The sequence below is a fragment of the Centroberyx gerrardi genome, chromosome 14 (genome assembly GCF_048128805.1).
Source record: "Centroberyx gerrardi isolate f3 chromosome 14, fCenGer3.hap1.cur.20231027, whole genome shotgun sequence".
NCBI lineage: Eukaryota > Metazoa > Chordata > Actinopteri > Beryciformes > Berycidae > Centroberyx > Centroberyx gerrardi.
This window is the reverse complement of record NC_136010.1, coordinates 10,020,601-10,045,043: the sequence shown is the minus strand read 5'-3', so window position 1 is coordinate 10,045,043 and position 24,443 is coordinate 10,020,601. Positions and strand designations below refer to the sequence as shown.

General features: G+C 40.7%; 5 protein-coding genes across 5 annotated transcripts; 4 read left to right on the top strand and 1 right to left on the bottom strand.

The window, feature by feature from the left end:
• Positions 1–1,055: 1,055 nt before the first annotated feature.
• On the bottom strand, positions 1,056–5,711 carry atp5pb (ATP synthase peripheral stalk-membrane subunit b). The gene is made up of 7 exons (XM_078288538.1): positions 5,590–5,711; positions 4,872–4,908; positions 4,415–4,560; positions 3,547–3,710; positions 3,178–3,303; positions 1,976–2,155; positions 1,056–1,308 (listed from the first exon to the last, which is right to left on the bottom strand). Exons 1-7 carry the CDS (start codon positions 5,615–5,617, stop codon positions 1,231–1,233), a joined length of 759 nt encoding a protein of 252 aa, XP_078144664.1. The 5' UTR covers positions 5,618–5,711; the 3' UTR covers positions 1,056–1,230.
• Positions 5,712–6,426: 715 nt separating this feature from the next.
• traf3ip3 (TRAF3 interacting protein 3) lies at positions 6,427–13,256 on the top strand. The gene is made up of 14 exons (XM_071908784.2): positions 6,427–6,563; positions 7,396–7,857; positions 8,020–8,170; positions 8,260–8,383; positions 8,511–8,538; positions 8,688–8,717; positions 8,989–9,084; positions 9,813–9,884; positions 10,240–10,380; positions 10,660–10,797; positions 10,898–11,033; positions 11,823–11,968; positions 12,192–12,308; positions 12,612–13,256. The coding sequence occupies exons 2-14, from the start codon at positions 7,429–7,431 to the stop codon at positions 12,810–12,812; spliced, it is 1,809 nt and encodes a 602-aa protein (XP_071764885.2). The 5' UTR covers positions 6,427–6,563; positions 7,396–7,428; the 3' UTR covers positions 12,813–13,256.
• Positions 13,257–15,235: 1,979 nt separating this feature from the next.
• dnase1l1l (deoxyribonuclease I-like 1-like) lies at positions 15,236–17,219 on the top strand. The gene is made up of 8 exons (XM_071908785.2): positions 15,236–15,379; positions 15,481–15,569; positions 15,713–15,799; positions 15,969–16,090; positions 16,183–16,295; positions 16,467–16,624; positions 16,876–16,972; positions 17,106–17,219. Exons 1-8 carry the CDS (start codon positions 15,236–15,238, stop codon positions 17,184–17,186), a joined length of 891 nt encoding a protein of 296 aa, XP_071764886.1. The 3' UTR covers positions 17,187–17,219.
• Positions 17,220–17,426: 207 nt separating this feature from the next.
• On the top strand, positions 17,427–20,832 carry LOC139919153 (uncharacterized). The gene is made up of 7 exons (XM_071908783.2): positions 17,427–17,540; positions 17,630–17,851; positions 17,951–19,858; positions 19,966–20,032; positions 20,154–20,223; positions 20,318–20,437; positions 20,545–20,832. Exons 2-7 carry the CDS (start codon positions 17,809–17,811, stop codon positions 20,665–20,667), a joined length of 2,331 nt encoding a protein of 776 aa, XP_071764884.2. The 5' UTR covers positions 17,427–17,540; positions 17,630–17,808; the 3' UTR covers positions 20,668–20,832.
• Positions 20,833–21,337: 505 nt separating this feature from the next.
• Positions 21,338–23,912, top strand: LOC139919158 (uncharacterized). Its single transcript, XM_071908790.2, has 7 exons — positions 21,338–21,620; positions 21,811–21,909; positions 22,006–22,040; positions 22,667–22,692; positions 22,835–22,888; positions 22,998–23,051; positions 23,447–23,912. Exons 1-7 carry the CDS (start codon positions 21,539–21,541, stop codon positions 23,664–23,666), a joined length of 570 nt encoding a protein of 189 aa, XP_071764891.1. The 5' UTR covers positions 21,338–21,538; the 3' UTR covers positions 23,667–23,912.
• The last annotated feature ends 531 nt before the right edge of the window (positions 23,913–24,443 follow it).

Below are 24,443 nucleotides of genomic sequence, written 5' to 3'. Positions count from 1 at the left end.
AGTAATCAAACTAATTGGACTACATGTTTTTTTAAAAATAGAACACAATGGGAAGATTGCTCAAAGAAACTCTATGGTCTAAATAAAAAAACTAGAATCATACTCAAGCTGTGTAGAAGAGTTAAGCTGCTAACTCAGGATCAGAATAAATGGCATTCCTAGTTATGAAATAATGTATTAGCTACTGTACTTCATGTATCAAAAGGTTAAGGCACACATCTGAAATCCTGCTCAGACACTTAAGTTTCTCCTTGTCCAACACTGCAATTCGCCGTCAAAATAGAAAGTAAAGTATTGACATTGTTTCATTTCATTTTATATTCAAGGTTAAGCTTCAAACTGTCACATACCTTTTGGAAGGAATTTAGCTTAATGGATGAGTTTTCCCATCAACCGTAGTCCACTTTCTGCAATAGCAAGTATTATTTCTTAGCAGGATATAATGCCGCCATCATTCAGGATGTATTTAACATTCTTCAATTATAACCTATAATCCAGACATCACCATCACATGCTTCGTTCATCCAGTTACTACCTGTCAGCGTTAGCTCGGCTTTGATGTCACTGCTCCATTCTTTCATACAGATTTTGTAACAAGACCATTCATGGTAGAAAGCATCCGTTCCCTCCGCTGCTTAAGAGAGAAATTGTCTTGACTTCCTGCTCGAAAACAGCAGGATCGAAGTGCAACAGATCAACAGGAGTGACGGATCAGGAGGGCTGGATCAGTGTGTAGTTTCAAGACAGGTGTTCAAGGTATGATGAAGGAAAGCTGGGTCCTTATGAGTCCAAAGGTTTAGACTCGACTAGCTGTGTGTGCTTCCAGATGATCAAAGGTCTCAGGATCTTACGTGCTTCACAAAATTCTGTTACGCAATTATCTAGCTCAAGCTTAATCTATTGTCGTAAAGTGGTGATGGTTAAGTACACTCCTCACAACACCTAACTTCACTGAGAGAGGAATACAGAAGCAAGCTTGTTTGAACTTTAACCAAATTGTTCAATGGAAATAAACAAAAACAAACAATACTTCAAAAATACAACACACTAGCCGATTAGTGAATAAGCAAACCATTTATTTTAGCATGAGCTGACGTGTATATACACACCCATCATATTAACAGAGACAATCTTTAAGAGGAAATAGTTTATTCTGTAAAGAAAAGTCGGCGCCTCGTCTTCAGACAATGAGTTGGGGTTTAAAGTTGTCTTCTCTGAAGACTGGACAGTTTAGGCTGTGGCCTTGGCCTGAGTGGCCTTGGCCAGAGCCTTCAGGTCTGTGATGCACTTGGCGATGCTCTCTTTCTCCTGAAAGAAAACAGACACAAAACATGAGGCCTGAGGAGTGAGACCTTGGAGGTCCGTCTACATAAAAGGAAGAATAATAGTCATAAATTTCATTCATGTAAAGGTAACCAAGATTTTTAAGTTTTTCAAAATACACTATTATAACTTTATCATACTCATACTTTTTCATACCATTAATATTTTATCATTGCGAATGTAACTATTTTGTAAGTCTAAACATGATTAAAAACTTTAATAGTAACCAATAATATGGTTGGCCAGCAATCATTTTGTAGAGTAGGCATCAATTTATTCAAATGCATATTTTGGAATTAAACTTCATGTATATCAGCTATCAGAATATATATCTCAGATGGACAAATCTAATCTATGGAAAACGCAGGACACTAAATTGTTGAGTCAATTTAAAGAGAACTGGTCTCCTATTGGCTCAGCAACTACCTCTAGTGGACAAATAAATGTTCAATAAAAAACAGCAATACCACATGTATTGAAATAATGGCCTAAATCTTGGAATCCTGAGTCTACATAATGAGCCAAACAACAATGTGAAAAACCATCACTGACACAACAAACAGCACTATTTTCACAGAGGTAAATATCCAAACTGAGAAGCATCAGTGCAGCTGCTTGTGACAATCTCATACAAAAGGAGTCCAGGACCGACCTGCTGGGGGGTGATGCTGCCGACGACGCTCTTCTCCACCCAGTTGACCATGTGCTCCTGCTCCATCTGGCGGTGGAGGTTCTGCAGGGCGATCTGGTAGTCCAAGCGCTTCTTCACCTCGTTGGTCACCATGTGTATCCTCTCCCTGTGGTTGGTCTCCAGCAGCATGGCCACATTGTTCTGAGAGAGAAAGACCACTTTATGAATGTATTTGTAACCGCGCTACCTATGAGAGGCCGTCATGTATAGTCCTCATTTAATGGGCTTCTCTGTGACAGTCCACAATGTGATTATTTATAAACAGACACATGAATAACCCCTCATTCAAAACTAAAGTTGAAATTCCCTTAAAAGGGGCAATAAGTAAAAGTTTTACTGCACAACACAGCACAAAATTATGATAATATATCTGCAGAGATTTGATAGAGTGACTAGTGACAAAGCTCACAAGTGACTCCGTATCATTGTAACGCTAGATGCAGTAGCTCCTGAACTTTTTTCCACTATTTTGCCTATTTTTATTTTTTAATTTTCTTGGCACCAAACTGTACTTAAATGCACTCTCTCTTGCCTTTATTAATTAATTTATATTTTATATGTGTGCTTATATTCTATTTGTCTTTTTTCCTGCTGAATTGCTGAAACTGCTGAATTTTCAGACGGCCCTTGTAATCCAGATACCGGGTGCATGGATCAGTAAATGCGTGAAACACCAGATGTCGGTCCAGGTGGGATTAGAATTAGCCCGGGATGTCAGAGTTAAATCAAAACACAGTTGGTATCAGGTTTCAGATGGAATATTTACTGGGGTAGTCAGAGAAAATTACTGATGTGTGCGTTCCAGAGGGGATCAAATTCACGGCATTTTGCATTGTGATATATTACCTCTTTGCTACATGTTTCATAGTTTTTGTCAACTACAGGCCACCGTCACTAGGTGGGTTGTGCCAGAGACTTGTGTGGAAAGAGATACGTTCTGTCTATGTTGCTGCAATTCCTACTGGTTGCCAATAGAGGTCAATAGAGATTTTAGATTACTTAATGCCCCTTTAACTCCCAACTCTTCCAGTGGAGCCGTTCTGTCTCAGAGCAGAACAGTACTGGGAATGTGCCTCATTGTACAAATCTGAAGCAGTGTATTATTGATAACAGCAACAGTGAATAGTGTGAAAAATATAAATGGAAAGGTCACAGCTGCTTACCCTCTTGGCGTCGAAGAGGGCTGATCTTCCCTCTACTCTCCACTGTTCCTTCTTCTCATCCTCAATAGCCTGAGCCAGGCTGGTCATGGCCAAGTCCTTCACCTCCTGAGCCTTGGCCACTTTCTCCTGCAATGACACACACACACACACACAGACACACACACACGATGAGAGAGTGTCTACAGGGGTGTGTGCAAAGATTACACATAGACAAATACACATACACAAATCCTGAAGCCTGATCACAGTATTCAACAGGATCAACTTCTTATACCCAGGAACTGTGATGTCCCTCCATTGTGCCAAAAAAGATTTAGCATACAGGGATGCACAAGATAGAAATACAAATCCACATGGTTACTAGCCTACCTCGTTCAGTTTGTCAGCGAAAGCTGCAACACTAGGACCAAATTTCTTGACCCCGTAGATAATGACAGCGCCTACGGAGGCAGCAGCCAAGGTCTCGTGGTTGATGATGTAGATCTCCTTGGAAAGCAAGTAGACGAGGAGGCCAGTCCCCAGCATGTAGGGTCCTAGTGACAATGGGAATAAAAGTGAGATTGAGCCTTTGCAAAACCAAGTCATGAAACTACTTTTTTTTTTTTCAAAGATAGTTGGAAAGCAGAGAGAGAGAGCCAGAATAAAGGAAACACAGCAGCAACAAATCTTGGGTTTTGATCCTAAATCAACACACAAGTGTGGCTCTGTCTCTGGGCACGTACGTGTTCTACCAAAGTTATAATGGAATTTGGTAAAGACACATTTTTTTTTTTTATACAAATTGTCAAATGTATCTAGTTTTCGGACGCAACGAAAAATGACTCTTGAAATATACGTTTATGATAGGATGTACTTTTGACTGACACTGTCTCAGATGGGACAGACCTTATTAATATATGTACAGGACCAACTAATTTACTGATAATTTGCAGTTGACATCATTGTGATTATGTGTGATGCTGCCTTATTGCACTATGGTCAGTAAGAGTGCAAATGCTTATTTTAAATTAATTACACTTAGCTGTTTCTTATCAGTTTGTGTTTGTGAGGAGAGAAGACAGCATGCCTGTGAATGGGAAATGCTTCAAAAGGCTACTAATGGTGAATTTGTTGTTCATAAAATTGTGCTAGCGCAGGCATTTATAGATTTAAACCCACTACATTTCAATTAAATGTTTTTAAACAGCCATGAACTAATTGAAAGTGCTAATGCCTGCTTTTGGTTGAGCCTACTGACCTGTGGCCCCAGTCTTGGGGTACAGCAGCTGGAACAGCTCCTCTGGGATGATGCCATGACGGACTTTGCCTCCCGTCTCTGGCAGAGGGGGGACTGGGGCGAGACTCTGGGAAGATGTGTGGAGGGAACGGGATGCCTGCACCAGGCTATGAAGAACAAAAACAATGGAGTTAAAGCTTTCATAGGTATTCATAGTATTCCCATGATGTCACATGCATTTCCTACCAATATGGTGCTTTACAATACACACAGCTCATTGGCTGTTTGTCATTTGATTGTAATCACCTGTTAATTTATTACAATCACCTGTTATTTTCCTACCAAGATGGCCATGTGGTGATGTAACAGAATACTATGAATAGTACTAATATGATTAATGATTATTATTATTTAAATATATCATATTGGTCACAAATAAGCAACTCCACAAGATAGGTGACCCAACCATGACACATACCCAGCTCCAAGTGGACCACTGCCCTTCAGGGAATTGGCTGAAAACAAAAGACAACAGACAGTTAAACACCTTCAATGTCAATGACAAAAGTCAATAAAAACCCTGGTAGACGAAGGGGCCATTTATTCATATTTGGTAACGTTAGCATAACTTCCACTGAAAGCAGCCTGGTGACAGTTTGGCAGGCTTCAAGTGAGCAGTTAGTAACATAAGTAACACCACTAAAATAAAACATACTTGTGCAATCAATGTAGTGTGTGTTTACAAGAAACGTGCGGTGCACAATAAGCAAGCAGTGATAGCTGTCAAAGAGGTGACATTTGCAGGCGTGCAGCAGTGCTAGCTCGCAGCTAATGTTAATGTAGCTTCGGCTTTGCTAACGTTAGCTAATGTCACCCGTCTTTAGCCAGGTTAGTGATGTCTGCTCGAACTACTGGCAAGGTTACAAATACACACATCTACCAAGCAACTGTTTGCTGACATTATCCTCTAAACCTACGTGCAATAACATACAGCTTTCAGAGTGGATACCTAGCTAGCTTGCCATTACACTAGCTACCAACAGCTAGCGTTAGCATGTCACTCATTCAATGCGCGGCCTTCACTTTACCCTTCAGCGTCACATTCAGTTAAAACTTATATTCCTATTCTTTCTCAGTTCAGTTATACCGAAACTTAGTTGTGTCTTTAGGATCTCAAGAGCTTCAGTATTGCATACCTGAAACGATAACGAGCCTGGACAGCATGTTTGGAGGATGAAGTGCCAAGTTCTTGCTACACCGGGCACCCTTGTTTCGGCCTTTTCGTGCCCTTCTGCAAAAGAGCCACAAGGATGGCGGAGTCACAGGAAATCCTTGTGAAACAACGCGAGAAGAGAGCGTTTTATTTTTGGAGTTGTAAAAGGAAGTTTCCACTAGATGGCACTGTTCACAAAGATACAGTGGATTAATTAAGTAGGCCTAATGGACTGAATTTGAGACTATACATGAGTCTCAGATTCAGTGTTTTAGGTTACTTAATTTTATCAGTGCATATTACTTTTGTGAAAGCTGTTATTATATAAAATTTGTGTTATAGTCAGCTTAATACAAAACCATGTATACACACACACACACACACACACACACACACACACACACACACACACACACACACACACACACACACACACGCACCCCATCACCACCACCACCACCAAAAATAAACAGTGAGGTTGTTCATGCTGAGCAAGTCCTCTGAGACATGCCTGTGATAAAGGGCTATATAAATAAACAAACTTGAACTTGAACTTGAGCTATACCTTACTTGGATCCAAGTCATTAACCCATTTTAATGAGAAATGAAAATGCTGCAATAAGAAATCAAACTTCAAAGAGACAACCAATACTGTATAAGTTTCTCTCCCATGTGATAAGGTTTATCCCAAAACTACAGAGGGAATTGGCTGGGTCTGTCTGTAATCTTGGGGCCCACCCGTGTATGGCATCAGTTTAATGCGGGTGGCTGGTGAGATAGAGGAACATATGACGATGTGCTTCTCTTCACTTCCTGTAAAATATGCTTCACAGAAACAGCTACATGTGAAACACAGAGAAGCTACCGGACACCGTTTCAGAGGAGAAAGCAGATGGATGGCTTCTAATCTTAACCACTCATGAGGACCTTTTCCCAATGAATGAGATGGCTTAGCAGGTAAGTGCTACAACTTTATGCTTATTCAACTGCATCTTCTTCTTGCATAATCTTGCACATTTTCCCTCCAAAGCCACAATCAACAGATCACAGTTGCCAGGCCTGTTCTGTCTGTGAGAACACTGCTGTGGTATTCAATGTTAAAGGAGTTTTCCAACAAAATACAACAGCAACCATTAAAACTGTACCACTACTCCACTAGTACCCTCTACTACTAGTAGTACTACTAGTAATACTACTAGCACTGCTACTACTTCTACTAGTGCTACTATTGCTGCAGCTGTTGCTGCAATGGATTGATTAGATGCACAGTTGAGCAAGACAGAGCATCCTAGGTCTAAAACATATTGCTTTGTAAAGGCTTTTGTTTTGATTTTTTTTTTTTCATGGGGTTTTTTAACATACATTTTACTTTATGTGATGCAAACTGCTCGCATATTCTTGGAGCACAACCAGCTCCCAAGAACAATTAATATATATCACTAACATGACAGCATTTGAGAAATACAAATGTGTACCAACCAGATATAAATTTGTTTTCTATGAATACTTTCTCAGTCCCTCTAACAGTTTGAAGGTTAAGCAACCTGCGCTTTCTCTTTAGACTTTGAGAAACTTACTAAATGAGAATATTTATCACATTTGTTCTATATTTGACCTTCAGATGTACCTTATGAACCAACATACTGTGAATGCAATACTTCTAAATCTTATTTTCAACTACCCATGATGTTCATTTTGAATATATAGGTAAATGGTATTTGTTTACATACTGTATGTTCCATCATGATAAATAGTTGTAATACATTTTCTGAAAAAATGACCATTGTAGGCTCGAGGCACCATAAGAGCCAGAAGAGCCACCATGGAGACCCTGGACGTCAGTGTGCTGCAGCCTTCCCCGGCGAAAGACTTTGAAGAAATAGTAGAGAAACGAGCAGAGAAACGTGAACACCTGCGAGGACGCAACAATGTGACTTCATGTCGGAGCCCTACGAGGGACTTTGATACAAAACTGATAAAGAACGTGCAACAGCAAAAGAGACACCTGGAGTTTCTGCGGAGGAGATCAGTGAGCCCCGACCAAGGCTGTTTAAAGTCTGTGAAGGCAGGATACCGCTCTTCGAAGAGAAAACCCTTGGGAAAGACATTTTCAGTGAAGCATCATGGTACAATCACCGAGTCAGAGACAGTGCATACAGATATCCAAATGACTCCCACCGCTAATGGACACCTAATGAAGATATTAACTCCAAACAACAGCATAGAAAATGACCCAAGCACCAGTAAATGGGTAAAAAAACAGAACCTGTCAACTTAACATACTACAGACTATTTGGGGTATATTGCAAGATTCATCTGTGGCTTTGATAATTCCATCATTTGAGCTCAATAGGGAATAATATTGTTAATATTGCACTGGCCCTGCATCTTCTCTCTCCTCTTATTTCCTCAGGCTTTGTTATGGTCAGAACCGGTAACACTGATAAGACAAGAGAAAAGCCATGCAAGGAAGCAAGCAGCAGCATCTACCTCCATACCAGGGATAAAGGAGCCAACCCAGCAGAGGGTGAAAGCCACCGAAAAAAGAGAGAACAGAATAAATGGTAAAAGTCTTGCCGGTTGCATATCATTTTTGTCAGAGGAATTTTCCTTGATTCACATGTCAACATTGCTTTTTTTTTCTCTCTCAAAGGCCAAAAGATGAGCATCAAAACATTCATTCAAACTGAAAAGCTTCACCAAACTGAAAGCTTCTCTGTCCAAACTGAAAAGATTCTCCAGAAAAAGAGGCTGCGAGATGCCAGTGTGCAGACAGAGTGAGTGCGACTTCAATCTCCCTCAAACCTCAGTCATTAAATCTCAAATTTCATATCAGAAGCAGATGTGCTCAGTGTCTCTATTCCTAATGCATGGCTATATAATAAAATGTTTTCTTCTTTACAGGTCTGGCTTCGTCACTGTCAAGGAGTCAGTGAGTTTCAATCAGTTGCCTTTTTCATTGGGGTTGTTATATGAGTCATATTGATGAGGACAAGCATTTTTTTTCCACTGCAGATTAGAAAGATAACAAGACTCAACAAATAAAATAACCTTTCTTGTCTCTCATCTCTCACATAATAGGATGTTCAACGGCTAGCTGACTATTTGCAGGTAAACCATTTCAATTCCATCTTGAGTTGTGTTCTGTACTGTGTATAGTCAATTACCTACTTTGTCATCACTGAGCCAAGGAAGGAAAATGCTGCTTTACTAAATTCACCCAATGCATGAAATGATAACTGATGTGGTAAGCATCAGTTGAGTATAATGTCAGGTTTAAACCGTGTTGATGTCAGGTTAAAACCTTCATAGAAGATGTTGACTGACTTAAGATTCATTTAAGCGTCTCCATGTCTCTCTTCTGTTGCCCTTTTTCTGTCAGGAGGCTCTGTGGCGAGAGGAGGCAGTGAAGAAGAAGCTGGTTGCCGTCCAGGACAACGCTTCCACCCTGCTGCACTCCTCTAACAAAATATGGACAGTAAGACTCTTCCTTCTGCATATTTCATATTTCTGTTTTCATAAGATCATGTTTTTGCATTTCTGCTGTACTCCTGCATTGTCACTCAATGTTAAATTTCTCTTTGCTTACGATTGAAAAACAGTGCATCGCAGTCAAGTAGCTGTCATTCGTTATGCGTCTGTTTTTGCCTCAAAGGCATATGCGGCCTGTGGTTTGGAGCTTCCTGCTTCTGCTCTATACTGCATAGGAAGAGTGCAAGCTCTCACTCTCATACAGGAAGGGCGTGTCAGTCAGCAGATATTATAGGTGTTACGCATCCTCATTACCTTCTGTTTGAGTCTCTTTTGGCCACTCTTACTGTGATGAATGGTGGGGGAAGATGAAAGTGTTCCCCTTTTTGCAGGAGATTAGGTTTGAGCAGCAGAAGATCTAGAGGTTTATTTAATTTAAATTCTGCATGCTTTTCATCTGTGAAAACTGTTTCCCATCCAGGTATGTTACCATTAGTCAACTTATATGTTATTGGCCACGCTTTGCCCTGTAGTGTTTGTACCAGTGTAGTATTACAGCATATACTGACATCATGGTCTTACTTTAGACTTACTGATGCTGCAAGTTCCCTTCGTGCACCGGTGGGTGCACACAGTGAAGACACTTGCTGTCACACACTGTGGTCTGTCAGCCATTACATTTCCCTCTGTAGGTTGTAGTGTGACAGCCAGTCATTTCCTTTCTAACCCACACAGGCTCGCTGCACTGAGGACCTGCTGAGAAACAAGATCAAGGCTCTAGAGGCGCAGCTGCAAGTCTGCCTACAGGTAAGAATAGCAGCAGTCTGCAGCTATCAGCCCATCAGGATGTGCTGCTGATTCGAAGGCGCTCTTCACATTGTTACACTTTTTCTTTGGGTTGACGTTGTTGTCACAGAAGCAAACAAGTGAGTGCTCTTTAATTATGATGTGGGAGTGAGTGAGAGTCTCCTCACCTTCACTACTTTTCTTGCTTGTAACAACTTCTATATTTAGTCCTTCCCAAAACAACTAACCATGATCTACACTTGCATGTCTATCATGCAGTGATGTCTGTTGAGCGTGGGTCTACATGGTTAGTGTGGGTTACATCTAACCCCTTGAGCATTTATAGGTTTAACCAGGTGGTGTTGTGTTCTTCCAGAAGTTTTCCAAGGATGGAGTGAAGAAACTGGTGCTACAGATGGAGAAGCAGAAACTGGTGTATGAGGAGGCGGCCTTGGCTGCTCTACAGAAGGCCACACAGGAGAAGACTGAGGCCCTCAGCAAGGCCGCGATCCTCCAGGTTAAACCTCCAGCTTTTAACCCACACACTGCACTTTCACATTCATTTTGAGCTCTTATGCACAGCACTGTAATTGACAATAACAACCATAATCTTGCTATTTGACAAAGTGAAAACACTCAACATCAAGTTCAGTAATTTAATTGGCTTTCCTGGTGTTATATTTGCAGCTAACATATCAAAGAGGCATGTTTTAAATGTATACAGTGTAAATGTGTACAGTGCAGCTGAATTGTGAGACTTATCTTCCACTAAGACACTTCCTATGTTTGCCACCAGGAAGCGCTGCTCGTAGTGAAGGCAGAGGCTGTAAGGTGGCAGAGCCTTTATGAGGAGCTGAAGCTGAGCTCAAGCCAACTGAAGGAGAGTCAAGACCTCAGCCATGGACAGCTGCAACAGCTGCACAGCCAACTGGAGGTACTGCAGTACAACAGGATACAGTCAGATAGTTCAGATAGTCATATGTTGAGATATTTTAATCTGAATGGTTGTGTAAACTTGTGTGCGTCCTGTGCAGCTGTCCGGGGCCCGAGAGGCCGAGCTGAGGGAGGAGGCGGTGTCACTACAGCAAGAGAAGAAAGAGCTACAATACAACATTTATCTGCTGGAGGAGGACAACCAGACTCTGAGAGAGGAAATCCAGCAACTTAGAGGTCAGAGACATGGACCATGGAGTCATAGTCATTTTTTAATCACCCCAAAAAGAGTGAAAGATTAAAGGTTAGGGACACTAAACCCTGGTCAGATTTTAAGCAATCTCCACAGCAATAGCCAAGGGAAGTTACTAATTACATTTACTCACATTACTGTAATTGAGCAGAATTTTTGTGTAGTTGTACTTTTTTGAGTATCAGTCAGTAAGTCAGTAATTTTACTTTTACTTAAAGTACATTTTTACTGAAGAATTGTACTTAGCTACATTTTAAATCACATTTTTTCCAGTGTTTTTTCACAGTACAGATTTTGTAGGATCTTCATAAGCATCAGAAACTGGACCAACGTAAATTGACAAATTGTGGAGCCATTCACAGTGAGAAGAGTAATCTGGCTTTACTTTGTGCATTTTATTTAGTAATTTCCACACATCTAACAACGTTCTCTTTTCTAGAAAGTAACTCAGTAACTTTTACTCTAAGTACATTTTAAATGAGCTACTTTTTACTTTTACTTAAGTAGATTTTTTTTATTTTTACACCAGTACATTTACTTCTACGTAAGTAAAATATCAGTAAAGTAACAGTACAGTAGAACATTCTAGTACTCTTTCCACCACTGGCAATAGCCTATAAAACAGTTATTATGGGAATAAAAACACTGAGTGCTCTTCAGTACCAAACAGCCTGGTTTTTAAAATGCTGTAAAGAAAACATGGATGATTTATGTCATCATAGTGGAAACTGCTTTCTGCATTAAATGTGAGTCCCACTTGTCCTAATTCCTAGATGGCAGCACGGAGAGCCAGGACTTCATGGCCCAGGTGTGTCTGCCATCAGAGGAAGCAGAACCACAGCAGGCTGTGAAGGGAGGCTCTCAGGTGGAGGAGCAGCTCCGTCACACTCAGGACAGACTGAGGCTGAAGGAGAAAGAGGTGAGGAAGAGATCTCAACCTGCTCTGCTGAAGTAAACTGTGGCATATTCACAACGTACTACATCCAAGCGCTTCAGACGTCAGATATGCATCATTAAACACACTCGATGAGGCAGAAATAATGTCCCAAATGAACAGAATAAGCCAAGTGTCGTGCACAAAAACTGATGCATGTGTGTGTGTGTGTGTGTGTGTGTGTGTGTGTGTGTCTGTGTCTGCACAGTGTGAGGAGCTGCAGACAGAGCTGGATGCCATGGAGCAGGAGTGTCAGTCAAGCCAGGCCCGGCTGACGCAGTGCAGGGACGAGCTCCGGCAACTCAGCCATCGCCGCAGCAGCAGGGTGAGCAGTGTGTGTGTGTGTGTGTGAGTGTTAGACAGTGTGACAGAGAGTCCCTTAATGTCCCTACTCATACTGAAATATATTTTATTGCCCTTACATCAACCCATTACGATAATTGTTTTATGATACTTCCTGGACTCTTATCAGCAACATTACATGTTTTGCACTTTGTCACATTTTATCATTAGATCTGCTGCAATGAACACCACAGCAGCATACAAAACAACCTGAGCAATGAAGATTATGATGCAATGATTATATGTACATCATGTGACTTCGATATTTTTTCCCTTTTCTATGTAGAGGTCATGTGGCTCCTGGTGGAAGGTGTGTGTGTTCCTTGTTCTACTCCTGGCTGTAGTAGGGGTTGCCATGTTGTGGCTGTGGCACCCCCCATTCAGGGAGCAAGTGGAAGACGTGTACGCAGACATAGAGACACGCATTGAAGACTATCTCACGGAAATGGCTTCTCCTCCACACTCAGGATGTTTCAGACCAATATAAACACATCACTGCTCAGGGATTTTATTTTTCTATTGCCAAGTTTTGCTGTTGTTGTGAAAATAAAAACTTTCTAGAGTGTAGTTTATTTATTTGTATGTTTGTATTTTAAAGCCATGATGTGCAGTCCTAAACAATTTAGGAGTAGATTTTATTTAGAAGTGGAACGGAATAAAGTGTGTGTGACGTGAGATGATATTGTATTGACATGCGTAGGGTATACTGTACATATCTGCAGTATGTTCAAATACAACACATCCAATGACAAAAATGCATTAGTGTATTGGTCAGGTACCTCTGTAATTAAAATGTAAACATGCAAAAGGCACTGTAAACTCACAAGTTGGTTGATGAACAATGGCATTTTGAGAAACTTTTGGTTGTGGTAGTGCTGGAACTGGCATTGGTGCTGCTGGGGAAATACATTTAAATAAACTGAAAAATATGTGTCGTCTTTCACAACATCAAATCAGTGGTGGGTACTGTGTCACTGGATGGTATTCTACAGCTCATGCTGCTATGGATTAGGTTTAATGCTAGAAACTAATTTAACCTGAGATCTCCAGGGAGGAGACTTTTTACAGCAGGAACAGACTTAATACAAATTGGTAGCCTGGCCTCATGGTCTCTTAGATGTGGCTTATTGTACCTTTAGAAAACGAACGAAGATTCCCACTCACAAAATTCACCTCTGCTGTGTCTTTTATTTCCTGTCGACATTTCGCTACAAGACCTTTATCATGACATTTCTCACAGCATATATTACTGCACCTTTAACACAGAATACAAGAGGCAATCGCCCAAAAGGGAGACAATTATATGTCACATCCAAGACCTTGCGTATGCCTACACACGAGTCTCCAAAGACGTCATTTGCTGCCTGACCTTCACAATGGCTCCTATCATCACATCTTGATGGATCAAAGAGAGGAAGCAAGACATCATCCATTCACAGACGTGCATTTCCCTTTGGGAGAGACCTCAGTATACCATTATCTCAGTTGAACTAGGCTCATCACAAAGGATATGCAAATGTGATATAAATATAAATAAGTAATGTAATATGTAATAAACAGCAACTTAAACTTGTAATGCCGTATGTCATGCCACAGCTCAATTTCATCCAAACAAACCAAAATAACTTTAATATGGTCACAAATAATATTGTCTGGAATGCACTGGTTTAAGTGTTTCTGTCATTACACTAATAACTAATAACTTTAATTATAATAAGATTAGACTTTGTTAAGTGTGAGTCAGTACTGATTTATTTTGTAAACTGCAATAGATTGGCAACACATTGCCTGAATAGAAAGACTGGCCACAGAAGGAGAAATGTAAGATGCACGAAAACAGTTTCTTACCAAAGGAGCAGGATAACATTAAAACATACAAGACAATCGTGCAATATTTAGAATGCAACTATTTGACATATTGGTAAATCTATATTTTCTTTGTTCAGCAAGGTCCATGCCAGCGGCTGACATTCATACATAAAATTGTGACTTTTCACAGTTACCTTTCTCTGAAGAGCTTTGATTATTGCTTAATCAGCAAACCTTAAAATCACACTTTGTCCACAAATCTAATACAGCTGTAGTACACTACTTACAGATAAAAATGTCTACAATCTCAACATCTTAGCACTCTGTGACTTATGTTATGTACTCTATGTTCACAAAATGATTTCCAAGAGGGCAAAGGTGGTGATTTGTAGCCTACTAATTAAAACTAAATCTGATTTTGAAGATGATGATTTTCATATCAAATGCCTCATAGTGAGAAGTTCACCCTCTCCCACAGGACCTCTACCAGTGTTTAGCACACAGCTGAGTGATATATTGCCACTATGTGGTAGCTACTAGCTGCTCTTGTCTATGGTAAACTGACAGAATGATATACGGTGAATTCTGTAAAAAAAAAAAAAAGTTCATGAAACTGACAGACATGTCACATGGCACCATCTATTGTTTGATCACACTCAAACTTGGAGACAAAACACACTCACAGCTGAACTTTCTGAGTGGGACGGAGTCCATTGTTCATTGTATTCAGTGGTTTTAACTGTTCCAGATAAAGCTCCATTCTCGATGAGCACTGACACAGCAGATCCCCCACACAGATCCATGACCCCTGTCTTTCACCCAGGGTTACCTGTATGTTCCCCAAATAGATCACAGGCCATTCAAGAGATGGATCTTTGCTGGATGAAGGTCAATCTCCCTGGGAAACTAGCACTGAAGGTAAGAGGCCTCAAAACGACGGATATAATGTTGAACATCTTGTAGATATAATGTGTCTAATGCCAAATGGCTCATGCAGGTGTAGATTAATGAAAAGATTTTTGTAACACATTTCACAACATGAAAAAAGGGGATCTTGCCAAACTTGTCTCTTTTACTTACAGAGAGATAAATATCCACGAGATGAGGCCTCCAGTTCTCCTGCTGTGTTTTGTGGGCCTGTGTACGCTGAACATTGCACTTTCTCTGAAAATCTGTGCTTTCAACGTTCAGAGCTTTGGGGAAGCAAAGGCAAACAACAAGAAGGTTATGGGGATTCTACTAAAGGTACTATAAGTGTACATGATGATTTTTAACCAGAACTATGGCAACATCCACGCAAAAGCAGACAGTTAATTCGTCTTTGTTTGTTTTTTTTCATTCCCAAGATCCTTTCTCGGTATGACTTGTGTCTTATTCAGGAGGTCCGAGACTCTAAAGGAGGAGCCATACCAACTCTGGTTAAGGATCTCAACAGGTACAAGCTTTTGTGAACTTTTTGGGGCAGAAGTTGCGAACCTGAAAAAGATCTGGCGAAGAACAGTTCTGTCACATACAACAGAGAATAGCGTTTTATCAACAACTTATTACTTGTTATGACATTTATATTGTTATCGACAGATTCGACAAATCCAACTCATATTCCTATTTGGAGAGTGAGAGGCTGGGGAGGAAAACCTACAAGGAGCAATATGTCTACATTTACAGGTAAAAAAATGAAACATCTTGCACACTTGAGTGAAGAATAAAACATGTATTTAATAATTAAAACCTACGCGTTTTGGTGTATGCCTCAGGGTCAGGATCAGGGTCACACATCGATGTCAGCTCAAAGTGACATCACTCATTCCCTCTTTTCCACTTTTATCATCTCTAGAAACAATGTACTGCAGGTCAAAGAGTATTATCAGTATCCTAAACTGGAGGGGGAAGGGAACAACGAAACCGATGTTTTCTCCAGAGAGCCTTTCATCGTCCGCTTTCACTCGCCTACTACTTGTAAGAAGAAATTTATAATTTATATCTTTGGGATTTTAGGAAAAATGATGGCACGGTCATTCAGGATGTGTCATACATGTCTTCTTTTGCAGTGGTGAAGGATTTTGTCCTGATTGGCCAGCACACCTGCCCCAAAACAGCCATGAAGGAGATTGATGAACTGTATACTGTCTTCAAAGGGATTTACAAGAAGTGGAAGACCGATGTGGGTTGAACCGCAACATAATTGTCATGTTTTTTTTCATTATTTATATCTTAACATTGGTCAGTGTTCCTCAGCTTAGCCTCATGTTGGTTTTCTCTTCCACATGTGATGAAATTTGTCAGTAATTTTGATCTGCTCTACTTCCCTTTTTACTTCCTCTCATTTGCCTAGAATGTGGTGATCTTGGGGGACCTGAACGCCGGGTGCAGCTACATCACCATCAAGGGCTGGAGAGCTGTCCGATTGAGGAGTGACCCCAAATTCCGCTGGCTAATTGGAGATGAGCAAGATACGACCGTCCGTGAGAAAACGCACTGTGCTTATGATAGGTCAGTGGCTGCCTGGCATGTTCACAAGACTGACTGAATGTGATTAAATCTGGCTATTCCTGTGCGGTCACAATGTTACCACAGTAGCGCTGAGCAGATTACAACAATTACTTTATATCCACAAAGAGTTCAGACGCTTTTGTAAGAACAACACACATGATGTTATGATGACTATAATTGCTGTTTGCTGCAGATATCCAACATGTCAGACAAGGTCAGACACACTGTATGTCTTCCACATCCCAAAACAGGATAGTTGTCCACGGGCGTGAGATCATCTCCAGTATAGTGCCAGGTTCAGCTAAACCGTTCAACTTTAAACAGAAGTTCGATCTGACTGAGGAGGAGGTAAACCTGCCAAACATGCACTGTTCTCATACAATCAATCACATATGTAGAGTTCAGCTCAATTTGAGTTCTGTTTGACATTTCTTCAATATGAACATGAACATTAACCTTGTTCATTTTATGGCCTTTTTAGGCTCTAGAGGTGAGTGATCACTTCCCAGTCGAAGTTGACCTGAAACCCAACCACCGCTACCTCCTCCGCCATGAGCTGTAGACAGTCAACCATCAACAAACCATGACATCAAGATTTTAACTGTAGTTTGACTGGATTTTAGCTGTTTTCAAATAGATATTTTATGAATATTTACTCAGAATTATGGCTCTTTTAAAATGAAACCAACTGTCATCTTAGACACCAATAAACATCAGTTGTTTCAGCATGAAGGAAGTGCGTGTTTGACTGCTGGGGTTTATGTTATGCATCTGAAACCAAAACCACATCAAAGCTGACATCATTTTGTGATACTTCTGGAGGTACGTTCCTGCAGCAACAGTGAACACAAAGAATTACTTCACTTTTTAGGAGAGACTTTTTGAACATCTCTTTTAAATCATCTTCAGTTTTTCGGTAGGCCTACACAATATAGACATTTTGTAATTCTCTTTAACAAGTTATATTACATTTAACATGCTATTCATGCACCTTCTTTTTGACAGGAAGTCACTTGCTGCAGCAACAGATGAGACTTTGCTCTCTCTTCCTCTCTTGCAACCGAGGAGATTATCTGAAGAGGTGTCTCAAATGATACATGGCGTGTTTGGCGATGCATGAATGTTTGTCTTGATAAAACTCTTTCTCTAAAGTATTGCCTTACCTGTTACATTCAGCTAACGAAATGGAACAAAGCTTTGCTGATCTACTTACTGACGCATTTTCAGGTAAGAAAGATTTTTGTTTTGTTCAAATTTTGTGGTATTTGATTTTTTGATTTTTTACAGTTTACTAAAGTATTTAATTTGCAAATGATGTTGTTACAGAACAATCTCTTCCATCATTCCCTGATGAAGAGTTGGACTTTGAGAGTTTATATTTTGATGAAAAGTTTGAGGAGGACAAGACAGACAGCTGTCATGAAAACATACCAATAGCAACAGAGGAAGATGGGGCTCTGCACCAGGAAGCAGCTGGTCAAACTAGAGTTTTGTCTGGCTTTGAAACTAGTGATACAAATATGGCTGAAAATGACGATGAGCAGGAGACTGATGCTAAAAAGGGAGAAGAAGATTTCACTAGTGCAAGGCTCAATGTCATGAACGTGGACAAATCACCAGAGGGGCATTATGAAAGCTCAGATGGAGATTCTACAGGGGAAGGTTCTGTCTCTGGAGAAGATGAAGAGGTTGAGGAAGAGGATATGGGAGCAGGAAAGAGACCGGGGGATTGGCTGATGTCTGTTCGCTGTGGCGAGGAGTCCTGGGATGGAGATAAAGAGGACAGGATCTTTGCTGAGGGACAACCCCTGGCCCCAGAGGGTACTGAAAACCCTCAAGTTAGAAACGAGGAGCAAGGTGAGAGTGATAGCGACGAGGATGTGTCCTATTTTGGGAGAGTCCCTCAACGTGGCAGTGGGACGATGGTACAAGGTGATGGGATTGAAGAGGAAGAGCAACAGAGAGAAGAAGAAAGGGTAGAGAATTCCTCTCATACGGAATGTGAAGGCATGAAAATCGAAAAGGATGAAGGCAAAGAAGGGAATTTACTTGCCAATTTCGAGTTTCCTGAAATATCAATGCGACATCTGCAGGATCTTATTGCTGATGATGATACTGAAGATGTGGACAAAATGAAGCATTTCTCAGGGGATGAGCACCAAGAGGCAGGTGAGAGCTTTGCAGATTATCCCTCAGACTTTTCTTCATGCGAATATATGGAAGACGGAGGAAAAAATCAAGACAGTAAATACAAATTGAATGCCTTGCCTTGCACCTCTGACAGTGGCTCCAACACAAAACAGAGCACCCACCAGGAAAGAGGTGTGAAAGATGTTACATGGATGGGAAGTGCTGTGGACACCGATGAGAAGGAAGACCAGGATCTGGATCCTGGAGGGATGGGGATAGATGTTGATATGAAGATGATGGGTCTGGATTTGGCGACTGGAGAAATAGACAAGAGAGGAAAAACAGAGACTGTCAAACATGTATTGGATAGTGCAGCTGTGAAAGGGCGTGATGATGATGATGATGATGATGGAGATGAAACAGGTGAACCTATGTGCCTAGATGCAAAGGACAATACCTATACTGAAGAAGAGGAAGGGCAAAATGGAGCGATACAATCAATGCCCATTTTTGCTCAATATCAGTATACGAGTGAGGCCAACACTCGCGTGAGACACCTTCCGTCTGACAGCGACACGTACAGCTCCAGCGAGGATGAGATCCAAGTGAGGAGGAGCGATGATGAAGAATACACAGATAATATGATGTGTCGCCTGGATCCTGAACACAACGATCTGCCGGAAGATGCTCAACTTCATAGTGAGAGCAGGGGAAACATCTCCGACGACCTGACTGTCACAAACTACCGCAGCAGAGGAGATCCAGCAGCTTTCAGCATCTCCTGGGACACAGCGACTGGGGGGTTTTTGTCCGAAGATCTGTTTTTAAACCCAGAAGACGCAGACACAGAAGAAACTTTTCCTTCTATAGACATCCATTCGGTGGTACAGCTAGGGGACGACGCAGCCATACATCCGTCTAACCAGGGGTCCGTGGATGACAGCTTCTTTTTCAACAGCGGATACGAGGCGTCAAGAGTCACCGAGCTAGGAGAGTTCGGAGACGACGAGTATGAAGAAGAGAGGAACTGGGAGCAAGAGCAGGAGAGAATCAAGGCTTTCTACAAGTTTTACGACGACAGCGAAGGGGAGGATGGTAAAGAAGGTGAGTGCAGTAGAGGAGAGAGATTTTCAAACTGTTGTATGTATTTCACAATGTATGAAAGGTTCCACAGCATTTGATATTGTTCATGATATTGTGCATTTCTACAGGGAGGAAGATAAAGGTTCAGTTTTGTACAGATCCTTTGTCTCAGGTCATTCACTATGAAACAGACAGGTAAGTGGAATTCCTAGTAAGCAGGAAACCGTCCTTTGTTTTCCTTGAAAAATAATTGCAAACCATGCTATGACAGATCATTGATCCAACCAAAAACTAAGAGTGTTTACTGCTTTCTCAGCAGCGACAGAGAGTCACTCAACAGTTCCACAGATGGGGAAGAAGACCTGAGCTCTGCAGAGACATATACAGTAAGAATGAGAACACACACACACACACACGTACACACGTACCCACCCACACATACACACACACAATATGGTTTAATTGCTTTGCCTTTTTCAGGAGCCGAGGGAGTCGGAGACACTGAAAATGAACTCTGCTCTTCATCCCCCACACAATCTGCTGCCAGAGAACGTGCCAGATCTCGGCAACACACAGAAAACACACACCAGAAAACAGAAGGTGTGTATCTACTGTGTATTTATTGCACATAAATCAGTTTCTTACTCATGTCTTTGAATCACGATTTCCCTGCTATTGTTTTTACCTCTCTGTCATTGTTACTGCAGTGTCTTGGTGTACTCAAGTTGCTACTGAAGCTGGGTCTGGTGACACTGATGGGACTGCTGATGTTCTGGTGGGCCACAGACCAACTGGACTGGCTTGACCAAGTTGCCTTCTTTAAGGGCTAAAGCTCATATGCTCATTAAAATATGTTTGATGCTTATAGATGATGAAAAAAAAAAATCCTAAATGGACAAATTGATTTGTAAAAATGTGATGTAAAGTGTTAGCCATGCAAAGATTTGTATCTGTAAAATGATTTTGTGCATAATAAAGGTTTATCCTTTGTTAAAGTGATGCTGCCTTATTTGTTTAAACCATAGATAAATAGCATCACTCTTTTGTAAAAAATGATGCGAATTGGGATTAGCTCAATTACTTTAAAAAAAATAAAAAATACTTTAATTAGTTCTGATCACCTGAGAGCACCTCAGAGTAAAATCTTTGTATCTTTCTCTAGAAAAGTAGTTTCTGCAAATTAGTAACTTCTCACTGCACTGATTTGCATCTCATTTTCTTTCCTTCCTCTTTCTTTCTTCCTCATTTTGTATCCTGTTTTACCTGCAGTGAATTACCTTTTTTCCTGTATCACTTTATATCATATTTATATTTGCTTTTGACTAAAAGTGTGTTGTTGTTATTATTGTTATTATTAATCGTCATCATCTTCATCAATATCATCACTAGCCCGCTGGTGGCGCTGCTGTGTCTCTGCTGGAAACAAACCAGCGAAAAAGAAGAGAAGGCCAAAAGGAAGGGGAAATGATGTCACCAGCAGGCTGTGGGTGCGAACGTTTTGTTTACTCTGGTCCCTCCTGACCAGTCCGGTCCTCCACAGAAGCGGGGTCCAACTAGCCGCATTACAAAACGAGCGCGCCCGATCTTTTGCAGTGGGCGGCGTTACACTTGTTGTCTTTTAGTAAATGAAACTATAGCCAACTGTAACAAGAATATAATCGTGTAATACAAAAGGCTATCCCGAGAGATCAAGGCACAGCCATGGCCACACTGAGCAGCAAATCTGCCGAGGAAATCAGCTCGCTGCTGGATGAATACGGGATCAAGCATGGACCTGTGGTCGGTGAGTGGCTCGTCTGTAGTTTTTACTTTGCGCTCATTTTTGAATTAACGTTTGATTAACGTTGTGCCAGCTAAGAGCATAGGGTCACCCGGTTGCAGCCTTAAATTTAATAGCTAACTGGTGCTATCTGGCTACCCAGTTTCACTATGTTGTTAACTTACTCACATCTACTATGTGACTTTGTATTTAGATTCCACCAGAAGTCTGTATGAGAAGAAGCTGAGAGAGGCCATGAGCAAAGGGAAAAGGGCGAAACCGTCCCCAGACAAAACCTACTACAGAGAGGAGGGTAAGCAAAGTAAAGTAAAGCCCTGGGGACACATACAGGAAATCTGGTTAACCTTCACGTTTAGGGTTTAGGGTAATTGTTGTGCTTTCATTTCAGAGGAGGAAGTCACCTATGTCTCCTACAGGACACCAGTAAGTACCCTTGTCCGATCGGCCTCAAGGTGTCGCTGTCTTTCATTTGCACTTACCTGCTTCTTGAATCTGAACGCGGCCAGTGGAAAAACCTTGGAGGGAAACCTGACCAGACACCGTGCGGCAAGACGCGGCTTGCTTGGATCTGATGATGGTTTCCTCCTTGAGTAGATGTACACAGAGATATATGCGAAAAATAGAAACTCAGAAGCTTCATTTCGTTGTCACACTAGTTCACCATTTGCCCTTATTGCGCAAGCGCCCTCAGGCGCGTGGTGCCAGCGCTGCCTTCAAAATAAAACTGATAGGCGGACCAAACAAATCCTAATATACAAAGCCATTTGGAGTATTATTTGGAGTGGTCAGTTTCTGAGACGTAGAGTTGATTTTAACAGCGAAACAGAACTCTTGAACATCTGTTTTTCTCATACAGTTTTATTGGTTTGTATGCTCAAGGAGGAAGGCATCCTATGGAAGGGCCAAAGATGCAAGTAAATGCAAATGAATTGAAGTGACATCTTGAGGTTATTGGGCCTATATATATATATACAGTAGGTATTCACATAAATCAGTTTTATCAACATCATTGTCAATAGTTCTAATTAACTCTTTTTCCAATTTTGCAGATCAGGAATGACGGTTCAGGAGACGGGTCAGTTATCTTTCATATGCTCCAATAACATTAGGTTCAAACATTTATTCTCAGTCTCAGTCTTTTTTTCTGGAATGGCAAATATAAATAGAACAGAATTAGTAATTTCTAATCTTTTTTTAATGTTTTTTCTTTCATTCAGGAGGCCGTACATGAGGACAAGGCCAGAGTACTCTGAGAGGGAGTTTGAGGACGAGTAAGTCATCATTGTGCTAAAACATATCAGTTTTTTTTTGTTTGTTTTTCAATTGGTGAGGAGTATAAAACCAGCAAATCTTTATTTGTATTTATGTCATCCTCTACAGGAGATCCTACTCAAGGCCAAGACCTGAATACAGAGAAAGGGATTTTGTTGATGAGTAAGTATAATAATTATACTGGGTTGACTAATGGTCAGCAGATGCTATCAAATAATCAGTTCATTTAAATTATAATGTGCAAAATTGTTCCTTCCACTTTGACCCTTGCAGGCTACTATGCAAATTGCTTATTTAATTTTATTGCATATTAAAGAAAATGACTATAGATGTGTCAGTATTGATTGAGGAGATATAGGCCCATTTGTAATGTTCAAGAAATCACCCATAAAATGTTTAAAAGTGTCAATCAAAACCTTAGTAACCCAAAAAAATCAAAACAATTTACTATAAAATCTCCTTGGTCAAAACAAGGTGACGTTTATTACTGATTGGCCATGAGTGGGACTGCATCACTCATGGGGTACAAGAGTTACAAAAGCGCACTCTCCTTTCAGGCCCTACATCTATGACACGCCGTCCACCTACAGAAACGTCTCTCATTTGAGATCAACGCCGATGAAATCTGGCAGAGACGCTCCGAAGGCGGCGGAGTCTTCTCGCCTCATCCCCCTCTGGGTTCAGTTCCTGTTCTTCCTGGCTGTGGCAGCGTTTCTCTACTTTGTTTTTTCCAATATGGAGACAACGCACAGCGACCCTTTCAAAAAAATAGAATGATTGTTACGGCATGTTCAGTTTTCAGAGCTGTTGTAATACTTTATTACGCATTTTAATTTAAGGAATGTATTTTTTGGCATATGCCTTCATTTTAGCCATCGCTTGAAGGATTGTGTTTTTTGCAATTATTGCAGTTTACTTGCTTATAGGCAAAAATACGTAATTGCAGCATTGCTAGAATAGAACTTAGAATTCATATTATTCATTTAATCTTTCATCAATATTTGTTTGCATGAATAAGATTCAGCGAACCAGCGTTCAAATTTGTGATGCCATCAAGAGACACAAATTTGAGTTTTTAAACCAAATGTTATTGTACTAACATGTTAAAAAGAGAATATGTGCCGATATCCCCATAAAATCACCTGTACTGTACTGTTAGTATGTGAATTAAGTCAGTCTATAATTCACTGTCTGTGGCACAGCAACAGATTTGTCCTTTGACAATAAGAAAGTTGAGTCTCTTGTTTTCATGTCCACAAATTAATGACTGATGTGTTCAAGATCTCAAGATTTCGATGCCTCGGTGCAGCTAATAAGGCATCTACCAGTGTATGATATGGTGTAAATTGTTAATACAAAGATATACCAAATAGGTTCATATAACACCTATTGTTGTTAGTGGTTTTCTTCAATCCAGCAGCAGAACAAGTTTATCAAAAAAAAATAAAATTAACTTTAAGGCCAGTTGCAGCAGTTTTAGACCAGCGGTAATGCAAGTGCCTTAGCATTTTTGTAGGAACAATTGGGATTTATTTGTCAACCTGTTAATTTCTT

Coding starts and splice junctions, on each gene's coding strand:
- atp5pb (XM_078288538.1), bottom strand. CDS start 5,617: ATGCTGTCCAGGCTCGTTATCGTTTCAG. Junction 4,561..4,871: donor AGTGGTCCACTTGGAGCTGG/GTATGTGTCATG, acceptor TGTTCTTCATAG/CCTGGTGCAGGCATCCCGTT. Junction 2,156..3,177: donor CCCTCTTCGACGCCAAGAGG/GTAAGCAGCTGT, acceptor TTTCTCTCTCAG/AACAATGTGGCCATGCTGCT.
- dnase1l1l (XM_071908785.2), top strand. CDS start 15,236: ATGAGGCCTCCAGTTCTCCTGCTGTGTTTTGTGGGCCTGTGTACGCTG. Junction 15,380..15,480: donor TTATGGGGATTCTACTAAAG/GTACTATAAGTG, acceptor TTCATTCCCAAG/ATCCTTTCTCGGTATGACTT. Junction 16,973..17,105: donor TCGATCTGACTGAGGAGGAG/GTAAACCTGCCA, acceptor TGGCCTTTTTAG/GCTCTAGAGGTGAGTGATCA.
- LOC139919158 (XM_071908790.2), top strand. CDS start 21,539: ATGGCCACACTGAGCAGCAAATCTGCCGAGGAAATCAGCTCGCTGCTG. Junction 21,910..22,005: donor AACCTACTACAGAGAGGAGG/GTAAGCAAAGTA, acceptor CTTTCATTTCAG/AGGAGGAAGTCACCTATGTC. Junction 22,041..22,666: donor ATGTCTCCTACAGGACACCA/GTAAGTACCCTT, acceptor CCAATTTTGCAG/ATCAGGAATGACGGTTCAGG.
- LOC139919153 (XM_071908783.2), top strand. CDS start 17,809: ATGGAACAAAGCTTTGCTGATCTACTTACTGACGCATTTTCAG. Junction 19,859..19,965: donor AGGGGAGGATGGTAAAGAAG/GTGAGTGCAGTA, acceptor GCATTTCTACAG/GGAGGAAGATAAAGGTTCAG. Junction 20,224..20,317: donor GCTCTGCAGAGACATATACA/GTAAGAATGAGA, acceptor TGCCTTTTTCAG/GAGCCGAGGGAGTCGGAGAC.
- traf3ip3 (XM_071908784.2), top strand. CDS start 7,429: ATGGAGACCCTGGACGTCAGTGTGCTGCAGCCTTCCCCGGCGAAAGAC. Junction 8,718..8,988: donor GGCTAGCTGACTATTTGCAG/GTAAACCATTTC, acceptor TTTTTCTGTCAG/GAGGCTCTGTGGCGAGAGGA. Junction 10,381..10,659: donor GCAAGGCCGCGATCCTCCAG/GTTAAACCTCCA, acceptor GTTTGCCACCAG/GAAGCGCTGCTCGTAGTGAA.